This window comes from Suricata suricatta, chromosome 10 (genome assembly GCF_006229205.1).
Source record: "Suricata suricatta isolate VVHF042 chromosome 10, meerkat_22Aug2017_6uvM2_HiC, whole genome shotgun sequence".
NCBI classification, from domain to species: domain Eukaryota; kingdom Metazoa; phylum Chordata; class Mammalia; order Carnivora; family Herpestidae; genus Suricata; species Suricata suricatta.
Genome location: NC_043709.1, coordinates 63,127,070 through 63,144,197, shown reverse-complemented (window position 1 = coordinate 63,144,197; position 17,128 = coordinate 63,127,070). Strand labels below are relative to the sequence as shown.

At 37.6% G+C, this 17,128-nt stretch overlaps 1 protein-coding gene across 6 annotated transcripts in view; it reads left to right on the top strand.

Moving 5' to 3' along the window:
• Window positions 1–17,128, top strand: part of LARP4 (La ribonucleoprotein domain family member 4) — a 74,995-nt gene that overhangs the window by 23,873 nt on the left and 33,994 nt on the right. For 4 of the 6 annotated variants that reach the window (XM_029953917.1, XM_029953918.1, XM_029953915.1 and 1 more), the window contains 5 exons: window positions 4,501–4,648; window positions 5,274–5,426; window positions 8,650–8,725; window positions 12,517–12,653; window positions 14,544–14,647. In XM_029953917.1, the coding sequence (XP_029809777.1) occupies window positions 4,501–4,648; window positions 5,274–5,426; window positions 8,650–8,725; window positions 12,517–12,653; window positions 14,544–14,647 (618 nt within the window). Of the gene's footprint in view, window positions 1–4,500; window positions 4,649–5,273; window positions 5,427–8,649; window positions 8,726–11,346; window positions 11,401–12,516; window positions 12,654–14,543; window positions 14,648–17,128 lie in introns of those variants that run through there. The other 2 variants (XM_029953916.1, XM_029953919.1) reach the window with 2 other exon arrangements.

Sequence of the window (17,128 nt, the reverse complement as noted above, 5' to 3'; positions counted from 1 at the left end):
AACCTGAAGGTGTCTTCAGGTCGAAAATGAGTCTCTTGTAGACAACAAATAGATGGGTTATGTTTTTTATCCATTCTGCTACCCTGTGTCGTTTGGTTGGAGTGTTCAGTCCATTTACATTCAGTGTTATTATTGAACAATGTGCGTTTAGAGTCATTGTGTTCTCCCTAGAATTCATGTTTATAGTGGTGTCTCTGGCACCTTGTATTCTTTGCAACATTTCCCTTATAGAGTCCCTCTTAGGATTTCCTGTAGGGCTGGTTTGGTGGTCATGAATTCTCTTAATTTGGGAACACTTTTATCTCTCATTCTATTTTGAATGACAGGCTTGCTGGATAAAGGATTCTTGGCTGCATATTTTTTCTGTTCATCCCATTGAAGATTTCCTGCCATTCCTTCCTGGCCTGCCAAGTTTCATTCGATAGGTCTGTAACCACTCTGATAGGTTTCCCTTTGTATGTGAGGGCCCTTCTCTCCCTAGCTGCTTTCAGAATTCTCTCTTTATCTTTATATTTTGCCAGTTTCACTATGATGTCATGCCGAAGGCCAATTCAAATTACGTCTTGAGGGGGTTCTTTGTGCCTCTTGAATTTGAGTGTCTATTTCTTTTCCCAGATTTGGGAAATTCTCAGTTATAATTTGGTCTAGTATCCCTTCAGGCCCTTTCTCTGTCTTCCTCTTCAGGAATTCCTATGATACGGATGTTGTTCCGCTTGATTGTATTGCTCAGGTCTCGAATTCTCCTTTCCTGCTCCTGGATTAATTTCTCTCTTTTTCAGTTTCCTCTTTTGCTATAACTATATCTTCTAATTCACCTATTCTTCTCTCTGCCTCATCAATCCTTGAGGTGGCTGCCTCCATTTTGTTATTCACCTCATTTATAGCCCTTTTAAACTCATCACACCTATTTTTCAAAGTGCCTAGTCATTGTCTCAGTTGATTCTTTGATGCTTTTTTCTACCCCAGCGATTAATTTTATGACAAGTTTTTAAATTCTTGATCCAGTATGTTGTCTAGATCTGCTTTTAGCTGTTCTGTGGTTTTGACTTCTTCCTGGAGGTTCTTCAGGGGAGAGTTCCTTCATTTTGTCATTTTTGCTAGTTTTCTGTCTCTTGTCACTTTAGAAAGCTCGTGCACTGTGCACCTGTCAATATTTCTCTGTTAAAGGAGGCTTATTGCCTGTCCAGGGCCTGTCATTTCAGGAAATATTCTCTTAAAATGTCTCTCAGTTTCTCTTGTTGTGCCTTGAATATTTTATTTCCCTACTCAACATCATGCACACTTTGGCTTGTTTCTTGGTGTAGCCCTAAGAAGGAAAACAGACAGACAAACACAGAGGGAACAGAAGCACACAAACGCAGAGAAAAATCAAACAAACACACACATTAAAAGGGGGAAAGAAAAGAAAGAAAATGGAGAGGAAAGAGATGAAAAGAAGAGAAGAAAAAAAATAAAGGGGGTCAGAGACAACAAAGGACAATGGACAGTCTAAAAGTGTATAACCAGTTGAGGGGAGAGGTAAGGATGAGATATGGGAGAATATATTTGGATTACAAGAAGGTTAAAAAAGGGAGAAAGGAAAAAGGAAAATGAGTAAAAATTTAAAAACTTCAAGTAAAAAAGGTAATAATAAAAAATAAGTACAATAAAAAAGAAGAAAAAAGGGGGAAAAAATGAAGAAAAAGGAAAAAAAAAAAAGCAGCAGCTCCCCATCATGATTAGGCATGCTTTGGTGTGGTAGGTCTCAGAGGCTGCTCTCATAGGCACCGCCTTGGTATCTGCAGAGAGTAGAATGCCAGTATGGCAAGCTCTGCTGGAACTACGCACTGTAGGCCACTCTAATGAGTCCGATCTCCTTGTGTCATGGTTGAGCCAAGTTGTATTTTCCAGGCCTGCCTTGGTTCACAGTTCTTGTCCATGCACTTTTATGTTACCACAGATGAGATGTACTTGCTTGGTGGCTGGCTTCTTAGGGGGAGGGATCAGTTTGTCTTGGCTCAGGCAGGGATTTCGGCTGCCCCTGCCTGAGGTGAGGTGTGCCACCTGATGCGAGGTATGTTGCCTGAGGCGAGGTGCGCAGCAGGAGGTGAAGTGCACGAGTCACAGACACAACTGCGGATTCCCAGCCCCCAACCGGATCTTAATCGCGTTGGGGGAGGGATGAGTTTCTCTTGGCACCAGTTGGGATTTGTGCTGCTGCTGCCCAAGGCGCCAGCACTGCCGGAAATGAGCTGGGACTGGTGCAGTCTGAGCATGCGCCCAGGCCTCCTCCGCTGCCAACTCCCTGCTGGGATCACGCAGGTGTAGGGGCTATTTTTTTCCCTATTGGGTCCGGGATCTGGGATTCGCGCAGCCAGTGCTGGGGCAAGATGCACCGTGGAGATGAGGTACGTGCCCCCACTCCCAAAACCGAGGTCGACAGTGGCTGCTGACTCCCTGCCAAGATGGCGCAGGGCTGGAAGCTGTTCTTTCCCTTGCGCTACCTGGGTTCGGGATTTGGGCTACCCAGCAGTTATATATGGAGTGAGAGTTTCTCTCGCCAAGCGCGGTTAAATGTTCTTTATCTCTTCCCCAGAGACAGTACTATGAGGGTGTTTAGTTTCTCTGTCTCTTCCCTTTGTCTCTCGGGCTCTGGGCGGCCGCTGACTCCCTGCCGAGATGGCGCAGGGCTGGAAGCTGTTCTTTCCCTTGCGCTACCTGGGTCCGGGATTTGGGCTACCCAGCAGTTATATATGGAGTGAGAGTTTCTCTCTCCAAGCGTGGTTAAACGTTCTTTATCTCTTCCCCAGAGACAGTACTATGAGCGTGTTCAGTTTCTCTGTCTCTTCCCTTTGTCTCTCGGTTTCTGCGCAGTTGCCCTGTGTTGGGCTGGGGCTCCCACCTCCCCTGCCCTTCTCGGGCTGGCCAGTTTTCCAATCTCCCCAGTTCACTCGCAAGCCCTCACTCAAGTATCTTTGAGGTTGTCTTCTTTCTGGATTCTGTATTTTCTCCTTCTGCTCTTGCAGATGAGAGTAATGTCCTTCTCAGTTCAATAGATGGGGCAGAGTTTACAGAGCTCCCTTCCTCTCCGCCATCTTGGCTCCTCCGGGAATTATTTTTAAGTACTTTGCTAATCTGATAGGTAGTTCAGTGGTACTTTATTTTCATACTTGTGTGCATATATGTAGAATTTTTCTAGAATTTTATTTTCATAGTCTTTTGGTTCTTTTTTTTTTTAATGTTATTTTTGAGAGAGAGCACGAGTGGGGGAGGGGCAGGCGGGCAGACGATCCAGAGCAGGCGGGCAACCAAGAGCCCAATGCAAGGCTCTGACTCACAATCTGAGAGATCATGATGCCAAAGTTGGATGCTCAACTCACTGAACCACTCAGGCTCCCCTATTTTTAGTTTTTGTTGTTGCAGTTTTATGTCATGAACTGTGAGATCTTGACCTTAGCCAAAATCAAGAGTTGGACGCTTGGGGCGCCTGGGTGGCTCAGTTGGTTAAGCCTCCGACTTCGGCTCAGGTCAGATCTCACGTTCGTGGGTTCAAGCCCCGCGTCAGGCTCTGTGCTGCCAGCCAGCTCAGAGCCTGGAGCCTGCTTCCGGTTCTGTGTCTCCTTCTCTCTCTGCCCCTCCCCCTCTCATGCTCTGTCTCTCTCAGTATCAAAAATAAATAAAACATTTAAAAAAAAAAAAGTTGGACGCTTAACCAACTGAGCCCCTTAAATGCCCCCCAAGATTTTATTTTTAAGTAATCTCTACACCCAGTGTGTGGCTCAAAACTCACAACTTCAAGAGTTGCATGCTTTACTGACTCAGCTAGCCAGACACCCCAGATTGCTGTTTTTTAACTTGGGAAAAATTTCCAAATGTTACATATGTTCAGAATCGAAGGTCTCTATTATGGTATAAATGGCAATAGGAATTCTATACTTCAGAAAATCATTCTAGATAACTAAGAAATTTGCTCTAAATACACAAGAATAAAGCCAAAGAAAGATTAATAGTTTGAGTAGATTTATAATGTATGTAAGTAGGTTGGGGTTAAAGCAGCATTTCTGTATTAATTGTTCAGAGATACATTTTTTTTATTGTGTAGGTAGCTAAATTTTATACATATACATTTCAAGCCCATCTACTTAAAAAGATTTATTGTTAAGTAGAGCTCAAACTTATAATATTTAATACTATTAAATTACTTAATATGACCGGGATTTCCTTCACATTTAAGTAATAGAAAAGTCTGTTAAAGGGGCAACTGGGTGGTTCAGTCAGTTAAGCATCTGCCTTCAGCTCAGTTCATGATCTCCCAGTTCCTAAGTTCGAGCCATGCATTGGGCTTTATGCTGACAGCTCAGAGCCTGGAGCCTGCTTCAGATTCTGTGTCTCCCTCTCTCTCACTCTGCCCCTCCCCCACCCACACTCTGTCTTTCTCTCTCAAAAATAAAGATTAAAAAAAAAGACAAGTCCATTAATACCCCGACTTAAAATTTACAAATTTATCCTTTGATTATTTAGCAGGTAACATCTAAAGGAACCAGTTTAAATCCTAATGCTAAAGTATGGCAAGAGATTCCTCCTGGAAATACTGATGCCACTCCAGTAACTCATGGAACTGAAACCTCTTGGCATGAAACAGCAGCAACATCAGGGTCTCATTCTGAGGGTAAGTCCTAAATATCAGAACACCTCATATTTTGGTTAAACATAAGGTCAAACCAGTTTATAGAACTTTGGGGTACATCTTTTGATTATTTGATTAAATATATTTATAAATGTTTAACATTAATTTGTACACAGTTCTTATTTTTAGTATGAATGGATTGTCACTAATTTCAAATAGTAGCTCTGTCTTTGGGTCTAGCGTTTAACCCACTTATGGTATTTATAAATTAATTTTGATGATACCATCATTGCCAGTGCTATTTACTCACTGTTTGACTTTGGGTTAATGACTTAACTTCTCTGTTCTTGTTTCCTTCATCTGTAAAACATTAATAATAATTACTTTTGGCATAGGATTTTCTGAGAACTAAGTGAATAAAGTGCAAGAAGCTGTCTGATACATAAATAGTGCTATATGAGTTTTAACTATTGTTAATCATTTTAGCTTGTCCATAATGGTCAAAACTTATCTCCCTTGGGAAGAGAATTCTTATTAAAATCATGTAGACATTTCCCAACTGGTAGAATTCTTTAAAAACTTATTATAAAAGACATAGTGCTCAGAGTTCCTAAAGATTGGATTTAAGGAATTTCTGTTTACTTTCAGTATATTTTCTTTAATACAGGTAATACAGAGCTTTCAGATGATATGTGTAAGGAATACGAAGTAATGTATTCATCTTGTGAAACCACCAGAAATACTATAAGCATTGAAGAATCAACTGATGGGATGATTTTAGGGCCAGAAGATCTGAGTTACCAAATATATGACATTCCTGGTAAACTTTATGCTTTTATTGGTAAAATGAGCATACAGTAAACTAGTGTTTTTCCCCCTACAGTTTCTTTATCATTGTTCTAATAAACCTATGGCATTGATCAATTTGTTTTATTTGAAAAGAACTGTATGTTAATGAAATGTTAGGTGAGTTTTATAAATACTGTTTTCAAATGGGCAGACATGAAAATTGTAATTTATTCATTTTTTTTAATGTTTTGTTTATTTTTGATACAGAGAGAGACAGAGCATGAGAGGGGGAGGGGCAGAGAGAGAAGGAGACACAGAACAGGAAGCAGTTCCAGGCCCTGAGCTGTCGGCACAGAATCTCAGAGCCTGTAGTGGGGCTTAAACTCAAAAGCCTTGAGATCATGACCTGAGGGCAAGTCTGATGCTTTACCAACTAAGCCACCCAGGTGCCCCTGATAATTCAAAGGCATGTTTAAAGAAAACTTCTATTTAGGAGAGTGTGAAATTAAAGATAAAAGGGGAAAAATAGTTAAAAAGAGACCTCAGTTATAATTTTTCAGAGCCCCAAGTTTCTTGGTCTATTAATGGGGATCAGTGCAAGTTCTGTCAATTTTCCCATTACTTTTGTCAGTGTGAAATGTAGGGGCGCCTGGGTGGCTCAGTTGGTTGAGTGTCTGACTTTGGCTTAGGTTATAATTTCACGGTTCATGAGTTTGGGCCCACGTCGGGCTCTGTGCTGTCAGCTAGCTCAGAGCCTGGAGCTGTCTTCAGATTCTGTGTCTCCCTCTCTCTCTCTTTCCCTCCCCTGCTTGTTCTCTCTCCACCCCCCCCCTTTCAAAAATAAATGTGAAATTGGAGGGATTAATTTTAAGAATATGATATTAAAAACATGGTTCTACTGCAGTTCAACTTGTGAAATATGTTTTTTTTTTTACATTTATAAAACTAGCACGGGTTTAGTAGTTGCCTGGATTTAAAACGGATAAGATTTAAAAGAAACTAAAAATGGGCCATAAACCCCAACTACCTAACTTAATTTTTCTGACTTAATCTCTCTTTGGAAAATAAATGTAATAGGGAATACTCTTTCCTATTGCTGTTTAGTTCTTTGACCTCAGTCAAGGTATACAAACCTTTGTCCTCAATTTCCTTATTTATTATAAACATTTGGACTAGATTTCTAAGTTTTGTCAGCTTCTAAGTTGATTCCTGAAGTAGCATGGGTGATATTTCCATATAAAAATGTAAGGTGGTAGGTTCTCCAACCTACATATAGTCGTAATATGCCTAACCGCTGGGTACGGTAAATGTAGAGTTGGTTTCAGTAATGTGGCAACCAGGCAACCAGCTGATATTTTTAATAAATTTGACATTATTTTTAATAAGTAATGACACTGAAAAGTTAAATCTTCTTGCTTATTAAGCTAGCAGATTTAGGTGGTTGGATTTTGTATTGGAAGGATTGCATATACATGGAAATAGAATGCTTTTTTTTTTAATGCTTGTTTATTTTTATGAGAGAGAGAGTACGAGCAGGGGAGGAGCAGAGAGAGGGGGAGACACAGAATTCGAAGAAGACTCCAGGCTCTGAGCTGTCAGCACAGAGCCTGATATTGGGGCTCGAACTCTTGAACTGCGAGATCATGACCTGAGCTGAAATCAGATGCTTAACCTGCGGAGCCACCCAGGTGCCCTGGAAATAGAATGCTTCTTCCTACATTTTTTTTTAAATGTTCTTTATTTTTGAGAGACAGAGAGAGACAGTGGGAACAGGGGATGGTCAGAGAGAGAGGGAGATACAGAATCTGAAGCAGGCTCCAGGCTCTGAGCCAGCTGTCAGCATAGAGCCCAATGCGGGGCTCAAACCCATGAACTCTGAGATCATGACCTGAGCCGAAGCCAGATGCTTAACCGACTAAGCCACCCAGGCCCCCCTACATTTTTAAAAAATAAGTTTATTTAGAGAGAGAGAGAGCGCACAAGCAGGGGAGGAAGCAGAGGGAGAGAGGGAGAGAGAGAATCCCAAGCAGGCCCCATGCTTTCCGCTTGGAGCCTGATGTGGGGCTCGAAATAAGGAACTGTGAGATCGTGACCTGAGACGAGATCAAGTGTTGGATGCTTAACTGACTGAGCCACCCAAGTGCCCCTTATATTTTCTTTTAAAAAAAAAATTTTTTTTTTGCATTTATTTATTATTGAGAGACAGAGACAGAGCTGAACGGGGGAGGAGCAGAGAGAGAGGGAGACACAGAATCTGAAGCAGGCTCTAGGCTCTGAGCAAGCTGTCAGCAGAGAGCCTGACGTAGATCCAAACCTGCAAACTGCAAGATCATGACATGAGCTGAAGTTGGTCGCTCAACCAACTGAGCAACCCGCTGCCCCACCTTATATTAATTTTTAATGAAGTTAATAATATCTAATATCACTTTGAATTTTGGCTAGTAAGACAAGGTAGTGGTAAAGTCATGCACAAAATTTATCTTACGCATATTCTGTTGTCTGTATATTTAAAGGAAATTAACCTAGTCACAAATGCATTTAAGAAGAGGATAAATTATGGACTTTGAGTCTGTGATGTTTTGTGTAAGATTCTAATGAAAGAGTGATGGTTTTCCAGGCTTGAGTTCTGGGGGAAAAACACAACAACAAAAGAAGTCTTGTTCTGAGTTTAAATAATATACAGAATAGGAGGCTGTTAGAGAGTTGATCTGAAACTTTGGATGTTTGAATGTTTTAAATGTTTTTAGGAAGATACAGTGCTCTAAAATCAAGGAATAAAAAGAAAAGAGCATTAAGAGAGAGAAGTTTAAGAAGTCTGACTAATATCAGATTTAGTATCAGTATTACAGATGTGGGGAAACAAAGAGATATGTATCCCAATTTGTTTAACTAGTTCCTTCAAATTTAGATTACTGTTTTGTTCTTTGAGCTTTCATTAGAGGAGTAAGTAGTTATCACATTTCAGAAGTATTTAGGGTAGTATTTTTTACAAAAGATAGCCAAGTGCTTTTAGTATTAATGGTGCTTTGTTCATTTCTTGATAAAATAATTTTTAAACTGATCTGATCTTTCTAAAGAAAGAATAGATAAGTTGAAAGAATTTAGACTTTGTGCTATCTGAATTCTAAAAATAATAGTTTTGTCATGAATTTTAATTTGTGCCTACTTTGTGACTTACTCTGAGTACAACAGTTTGCAATATTTACCACCTATGGTAATTTGGTATTAACTTTTCTTCTGTTTCCTACCTTCAGGAGAAAGCAATTCAGCAATTTCTACAGAAGACCTAAAAGAATGTCTGAAGAAACAATTAGAATTTTGTTTCTCCCGGTACAGTATTCCTTTTTTTATTGATGTTTTCTCATTTTTTGCATTGTTTGGTTAGTAGATGTAAAATAGCCATGAAATAGAGTGGAAGAATGGTGGTTTTAATTGCCTTCAAGGGTGTATTTTGGTACTATTTGGTATTATTTTAAGATATTTTATATATATCTTAACTAGATTTAAAAATATAATCTCTAATTGTATATGCAAAGGATCTAGTCTTAGTAGGAAGATAATTAAATTATCGAATTACTTTTGGATAGGGTAGTGTATACTTTTCCTGTGAACATATTCAGGTTTAGGGTTCTTAAAAAAGTGGTTATCGCTTAATTTATATTTTTAGTAGTTGGCTCTTGTCACCTTTGACCATAGAGAGTTACTTTTAGCAAGATAGGTAGATGGGCATAGAATTTATGTTACCAGTTTCTTCTATTAAATAAGTTCTTTCAGACAAACATATCAAGATGACTTATTTACGGATAACAGTTATGTAAGTATATTTACAGCTTAGATGTCGTAAAACCTTAGTATATAAAACTGCCCCTTTCAAGCTTTTTTTTTTTTTTTCGGCGACTGTAAGGCTGGGAAGATTCCTGCCGGGCTCAGGATGTAGGATCACCTTCTCCTCTTCGACCTTTTCCCCGAACCCTTTGAATAAAATGGTTTGATCCTTAAAAAAAAAAACAAACAACAACAAAACAACTGCCCCTTGCAAAATATACAGATGTTTGGATATGCATGCAAATGTAATGCTTTCTCTTTATCCTGTATATGGTGAGAGGTAGAACCAGCAAACCAGTTTTTCAAGCTAGAACCTGGATTTTATCATAGACTTCTTTATTTCTTCACACATAATGTACTCTTGACTCAGGTTTAATTGATTGTTTATCCTAAATAGCTCCTCTCTTTCCCCTTCCTTTTTATTTTTTGCCTTTATAGTCTAGTACAGGATAAAAGAGTAAAAACGAGAGCCTTCTAGCTTTTCTCTAGTCATTTGTGGCTGTGATACAATTCATTTTCTGTAATATACTTGTAAAAGCTATTTAAAAATCTCCTACTAACTGGATAGTTTGTGTATCTCCTTGTATTTCTGAGTTTTTCTCTCTTCTCTGTGATAATTTCCTGCCCTTTTGCTTGTCTTATAAATTTTGATTATATGCTGGACATTACATATTTAAAAAGCTAGAAATTGTAAGTGACATAATTTTTCCATCTGGAAAGGCCTTGAGCTTCCTTCATGTAGACAGAAGCAGATTGATTGCTTCAATCCAGTCAGGAATTGAGCTGGGTTAGTGCTGAGCAGCCACTTTTTTTTTTAAATAATGTATTTATTTATTTTGAGAGAGCGCAAGCAGGGGAGGGACAGAGAAAGAGGGAGACACAGAATCCCAAGCAGGCTCCACCCTGTCAGCACAGAGTGCAATGCGGGGCTCCATCTCAACAACCATGAGATCTTGATCTGAGCTGAAATCAAGAGTCGGATGCTCAGCCGACTGAGCCACTCAGGTGCCCCCTCAGCCATTTTAATTACACTCCTTCTACCTCTGATTTACCTCTGCTCCTTAGGCATGACCTTTTCAGCCATTTGATTTAGACGTTGTCCTTTTCTTGTTAACTTCATCCTAAAACACCAAGGGAGAGTCAGTCTATTCTTGAGAGGTTTGAGATTAGCTTTTTGGTCTATTACCTTGTAAGCTTCTAAATCTGGCAAATGTCTTATGGGGGAGACCTGTTGTTTGTTTGATGCAAGTTTCCTCCTTCCACTGGAATTTCCACAAAACCACAGAGATATTAGAGTGCCTTTTCAGGCTGGCCCCCAGTCTCCCATCTTCCTCCTTAGAACTTGAAAACATCATATGGAAGGAAATCTGTCATATGTTAAGAGCTCCTTCAGTTTCCAGTTCGTAGTGCCAGTCCTGTGCAACTGCCTGAAGCTCTGCCGGTTTCCCCCCGGTCCCAGATCTGCAAATGCCCTCAGGAACAGAAGAACATCTTTCTGGGATATCATTTGTCGTTGCAGCTTCTCTCTCATCACCAAAGACAAGGTTTTATGACTTAGCCAGTCTCTTCTAGTTGTTGCAGTAGGAGCTCTGACTTGTCATGATCTACCATATCCTACTCAGACCTCTGATACCGTTCAAACCAACTGTGCGATTGACATTTGTAGCTCAGCAAAATTTTTTTTTTAATTTTTAAACAATATTTATTTATTTATTTTTGAGAGACAGAGCATGAGCAGGGTAGGGGCGGGGGGGGGGGCGGACACAGAATCCAAAGCAGACTCTAGGCTCTGAGCTGTTAGCACAGAGCCCAATGTGGGGCTTGAACTCACAAACCCCAAGATCATGACCTGAGCCAAAGTCGACGCTTAACTTACTAAGCCGCTCAGGCGCCCCAGCAAAACTGTTATTAATACATATTGGGTATTACTCATGAGTAGTCAAATCATATATATGATTTATATTCATTAATTTGACTTCTGACAAGATATTGTTTAAGAGTTTGACACAAGATATATTAAAAACATATGCTGAAGTTCAGAATTGATTAAGGATACAATTTCTTAGTTGGATACAATTTCTTAGTTGTGTAAATATTCTGTTTATAGTTGTCTTATTTTTAAGTTCTTCAAGAAGATCTTGATGAAGGTGCTATTGCTGTGTTCCTCCTTTTATGCTAAGGTGAATTTAACCTTTACTGGTATCTTCTCAATTCTTTTTTGCCCGCAAAACAACCTGTTGACTTGTAATTTTTAAAAAGCAATTGCTACTTTATTTTAATAAAACTTGAATATAAAGGCATTAGATCCTACTCTTTGTCAGGCAGTAGGGCATTGAAATACATTTTGGGGGTACCTGGCTGGCGATTGGTAGACATGTGACTCTTGATCTTGAGGTTGTGAGTTTGAGCCCTGTATTGGGTGTAGAGTTTGCTTAAAAAGAAAATCTTTAAAGAAGAATACATTTTGAATAACAAAGATCTTCATGGAAATTGTATTCTGGCTAGAGGACACAAAAATAATAAGCCATAATAAATAAACAGCTTAGAAGTATGTTAAGTGATAAGTGCTGTGGAAGAAAATTAAGTAGAGCACTGTAAGCAAAGGAAGGGGAATCAAGAGTGCTTGGATAATTTCTGTTTTAAATAGGGTCACTGAGAAAAGGCAGCTTTTAAGCAAAGATTTCCATCTATTTATAACCAAACTATTTCAAAGATCTGATATAGAGAAGACAGCATGAGTTTGATTTTACTTCATTTTGTTACATAAGATTTTATGTCTAATATAGAAGTGTTTATATCTTTTTAAATATGTTTTAAGAATCTTCTAACTTTAACTGTTTTAGTTTTAAATTTATTACTGAAACTTAAATAAAAAATGCAAGCTTTCAGAAATTTTAAATCCTTTACAGTCCAACACATGGTTAAAGCTATACTTTTCCCCATATGGACATTCTGACATCAGTGATAAAATATTTATATAAGATGGAACTACAGTTTATGTAATATTTTGTAATACACTTTTCAATTTAATATTAAGCCTCTTCCCATATCAATATAATTCCATAAAGTTCAAAACTTGTTCAAAACTATTGGCCTGATATATTTGGGAATTCAGAAATTTTCTGGAAGTTGTTAGAGTATCCTGGTGTATATTATGTGTTTTCATAGTTCACTGTGTTATTTCTGATAGCAAATTTTGTTTTTCTAGACTTAGTGACAAAAGTGAATAAGGCACCTCTTTAGATGCCTTTTAAGAATTGTTTGTTTTATAGGACTCTTCTGTTTATTTCTTTCAGAGAAAATTTATCAAAGGATCTTTACCTAATATCGCAAATGGACAGTGATCAGTTCATCCCAATTTGGACAGTTGCCAACATGGAAGAAATAAAAAAGCTGACCACAGACCCTGATCTAATTCTTGAAGTGTTGAGATGTATGTAAATCATACCTTTTAGCTTAATTTTTATTTATTTTTGAGAGAAAAAGTGTACAAGCAGGATAAAGGCCCAGAGAGAGGGAGACAAAGAATCCCAAGCAGGCGCCACACTGTCAGTACAGAGGCCAATGCGGGGCTTAAAATTCATGAACTATTCTATCTTTTCTTTTCTTTTTTTTTCTTTTTTTTTTTTTTAATTTTTTTACTTTATTTTTTTGATAGAGAGTGGAGGAGGGGCTGAGAGAGAGAGAGAGAGGGAGGGAAGGAGACACAGAATCAGAAGCAGGCTCCAGGCTCTGCTCCAAACTCACAAACCATGAGATCATGACCTGAGCCGAAGTTGGATGCTTAACCGACTGAGCCACCCTGGTGCCGCTCAAACTAATGAACTGTGAGATCATGACCTGAGCCAAAACCACAATTCAGACATTTAACTGACTGAGCCACCCAGGTGCTAATTTTCCATTTATTTTCATTTTTTTAAATTGTAGTTGACACAGCAATGTTACCTTAGTTTCAGGTATACAACATCATGAATTGACAATTCGTATATTTAGCTGTGCTCATCAGTCAGGGAATTGTTAACTCCTTATTTTTTGTTATTCTGTTCCAGTAATTTATTTTTACTGACTTGGTATTCAGCTTCTATATCTGTTCTGTACTTTAGTTGTTTGTCTTGATACCTACTTACTTACACTTTGGTTTGCAAGCATAATTCATCCCAGAACCATGCTTATAATCCAAAGCATTTGTATATCAAAGTGAATTTCAAGAACTATTGGTTCAGTTGTGATCATGTGACATTGGTGTCATAGACTACTTGTATTGCCAGGCATTGCTCGTTTATCAAGTTAAAATTTATTAGAAATGTTTGCTTGCCTTGGGGAACACTTGCAGAACAAGTTACTCGCAATCCAGTATTTCTTGGTAACCTCTTTTACCACAACCTTACCAAAGTTTTAACTGTATGACTGAATAAAGGCAGGTCTTCACTTTTATATGAAATGTATTGTTAAAAATGTTTAAAAGTTAAATATACCAAGTCCAGTAGTAGACTTATATGGGAATAGAAGATTTCCATTCTCAGAGGGCTAAATACATTTATGAAGTCTCTGAGTGGTTTGTGCAATGGTTTCTTAAAATGAGCCAGTCTTGTCATCAGAAAAAAATCAGCCCAAGAGACCAGCAGAATCCTCTACTTCTAAGGGCTGGAACCTAGTAATTACATCTACCCCTTCTTCCGTGTTTTCTTTTATTCTCGCTACTTACCTGTTCAGAGAGATAGAGCATATTATCTCTCTGAAGGGACTACAAATAAAACTTTTGGCTATGTGGCATATTCATTACATATTTTCTCAAAATGAGCATCTAAAAGATGGCCTCTAAGTGTAATAATATGGAAGAATAAATATGTTAAAATCAAAGAAAAGTTCTAATCATTTAGAGTAATTCTTAGTTTAAGTGCTTCTTAGATTTTAAGAAGAATTCTTCACATTAGAATGCAGTACTGTAATCTGATTACAAGAGTGGAATGCGAATACACTGATTTTGTTATCTCCCAGAAATACAGAATTTGGTAACTGTACACAGGGTAATTACCATGTTAGATATGTATTGTATGCTCCTGTAAGTTTTTCAGTCCCAGTGCAGTGCCACGACACAAAGTAGGTATTCTGTGTGTTTGTTGAAAGAATAACATTTAACATTGTTTTTGTATATTAATCTCAAAGTATTTTATTGTAACTGTAACCTTTGGATCTACAGCTTAATTTCTTTAGGATATTAGCTTCTGCTAATTTATTCACTTGGAAATAGAAATAGTTTTTAATGACATTATTAATATCTCTCCTCGTCACTTTTGAATGAAATCTTTTTTTTTAATTGCAGCTTCTCCCATGGTACAAGTTGATGAGAAGGGCGAGAAAGTGAGACCAAGTCATAAGCGTTGTATTGTGATTCTTAGAGAGATTCCTGAAACTACGCCTATAGAGGTATTATTAAGCATTGTTAAAGCTGAGTGTTTTTTAACTGTCTAAAGTGGAGGAGGTAAACAAGCAAAGTATAAGTCAGTGCCCTCATATCATTTACTGTGAATAGAATAAATTTTTATGTAAATTCTGAAACACTGGAAGAATGGTACAGAGGGAGGACTGGAAATTAAAACATAAATAGGCTCTTTTGGGAACTTGAGGATTCATTTGAAAGAATAAATTTAGGAATGAAGTTACTAGCTAATAAATATCAAACAAAGTTGCAGTTGTAAAGATGGCATAGTATAATGATAAAATAGGTGTAATAGTAAGTTTTGGATGAAACAGCATATCCAGAAATAGACCCTTTAATAAAATAATCATGTATGTATAACATTTATTTAATAATTGGGTTTTATCACATGTTGTGCAGTGTACTTTGTGGTTATTTAAAGCCTAAGGTTTTATTATCTCTGTTTTATAGATAAGTAACTGAGCCTTAGTATGTATGGTTAAATAACTTGCCTAAGGACACATGGGCTTTTTAAATGACAGTATCTGGTTTGATCTCACTCTGATTTCAGAGCCCTTTTCAAAACCACTAAACCACAGAGCTTCACACTAAGTTGCTATGTTAATGCATAATACGTTAGAGATGGGGAGAATTTATTAATAGTAACTGTTATGTGGTGTTTATTATCCATTAAAAATTTTTTTTAATGTTTTTTTAAAATTTATTTTTGAGAGACAGAGAGAGACAGCGTGAGCAGGGGAGGGTCAGAGAGAGAGGGAAACACAGAATTTGAAGCAGGCTCCAAGCTCTGAGCTAGCTGTCTGCACAGAGCCCGACGTGGGACTCGAACCCATGAACTGCATGACCTGAGCCGAAGCCAGCGGCTCAACTGACTGAGCCCCTCAGGCGCCCCTTTATTAGTCATTTAAAAAAGAAGTTTTAAATTCTTGCCACCTCACAAATTTGCCATATTAGTAGTTAATCTTTTTGCCCATTCACTTCTCTAGAATGAAGACTTCCTGAAATTAGAAACAGTAAAATTAGAAAAGAAACTGTCACTGGATAGAACTTCTGTTTAAAATTATGAACTCTATGTCAAAAGTAACAAATTAAAAGGAAAATTGCAGAATGGGAAGAATATTTGGATTATTAAGAAACAGTGAATATTTGGATTATTAAGAAACAGTGTAGAATATATGAGCCTGTACTCTAGAACCAAGCTGCCTGGATTTGAATTCTAGCTTTTTGCTTGCCAGCTGTATGACCTTGGATTGTTGTGAGCACTGAATTAGTATATAAAGAGCTCAGAGCAGTACTTGCATGTAAAACAAATATAAGATTATCTATTATCATTTTTATAGTTACTGTAATTTATATTCTGAATAAATAGGTCATACATCTGAAAAATAGTAAATAAAAGGAAAAAGGCAGCAACATACTATTCATTAAAAAAGAAAGTAAAGGAAGTGAGAAGAAGACTAAAACCGAGAAAGTCGGCCTAGTCAATAATCATGGAAATTGGATCATGGATTTGGAGTGGGACCATAAAGGTTCCTGTCAGGTGGAACAAATATTTTTATTACTTTTGACCCAGATTGCTCTTTTTGTACTTGGGAAAATAAATATATGAACTTCACTCTTCCTAAAGAATAATAAAGGCTAAAATAAAGAGATTTTACTGAGATTTAAGTAAATGAATCAATTTATGCATTTAAGGGAATTAAAAATATTTCAGGAGTATGGATTCTGCAGTCATATGCTCTACCACTGAGCTATACCCCCTGGAGATTATGGATTTTGAAGAGAGAGATCAGTGGGTGGCAGTTCATAGACAGTTCTACAAAAATGTAAATTATGGACTGGTTGAGAATTTTATTAGCTGAACTTGGTGGTATTTCACCACTTAACAAATGTCACACAACTTCACACTTTTGTTTTCAAGTAGTATTTGATCCAAGAAAATTTCATCATAAGTAGAGAATTTTTAAAAATTCAATATAGTAAAAATTAGAGGGAATTAGGAGACGGGATTAGACTTCACTGTTAGTATGTTGGTTGTCCCATCAGCTTAGTAATTACCTTTTTAAAAATTGGTTTCTTGTTATACTTTGATATTTTGCAGGGCCTTTTAACCTAATCTGATTTGTTGTGTTTGGGAATTATTGGTTACTACTGAATTTCCTTGAACTTAAATAAGTATTAGACCAAATGGAGTTTGGAATTATACAAATCTGGGATTGAGTTCTTCTTTGTTACAGTGTGTAGGTTAAACAGTTTGAGCTACCACTTCCTCAACTGTACAACAGATGAGAAAATCTTTAACACAGGATTATTCTCAGGATAAGTCTGTGTCTCACCGAGCATGGTATTTCAGTAGATGTTTCCTTTCCCTCTATAACTGTCAAGAGTTACTTAATGTTAACTTCCAGTTGTTTTCTTTCTTTATATTAAGAAAAGTTTTTTTAATTTATAAATTCTTTCTTTATAAA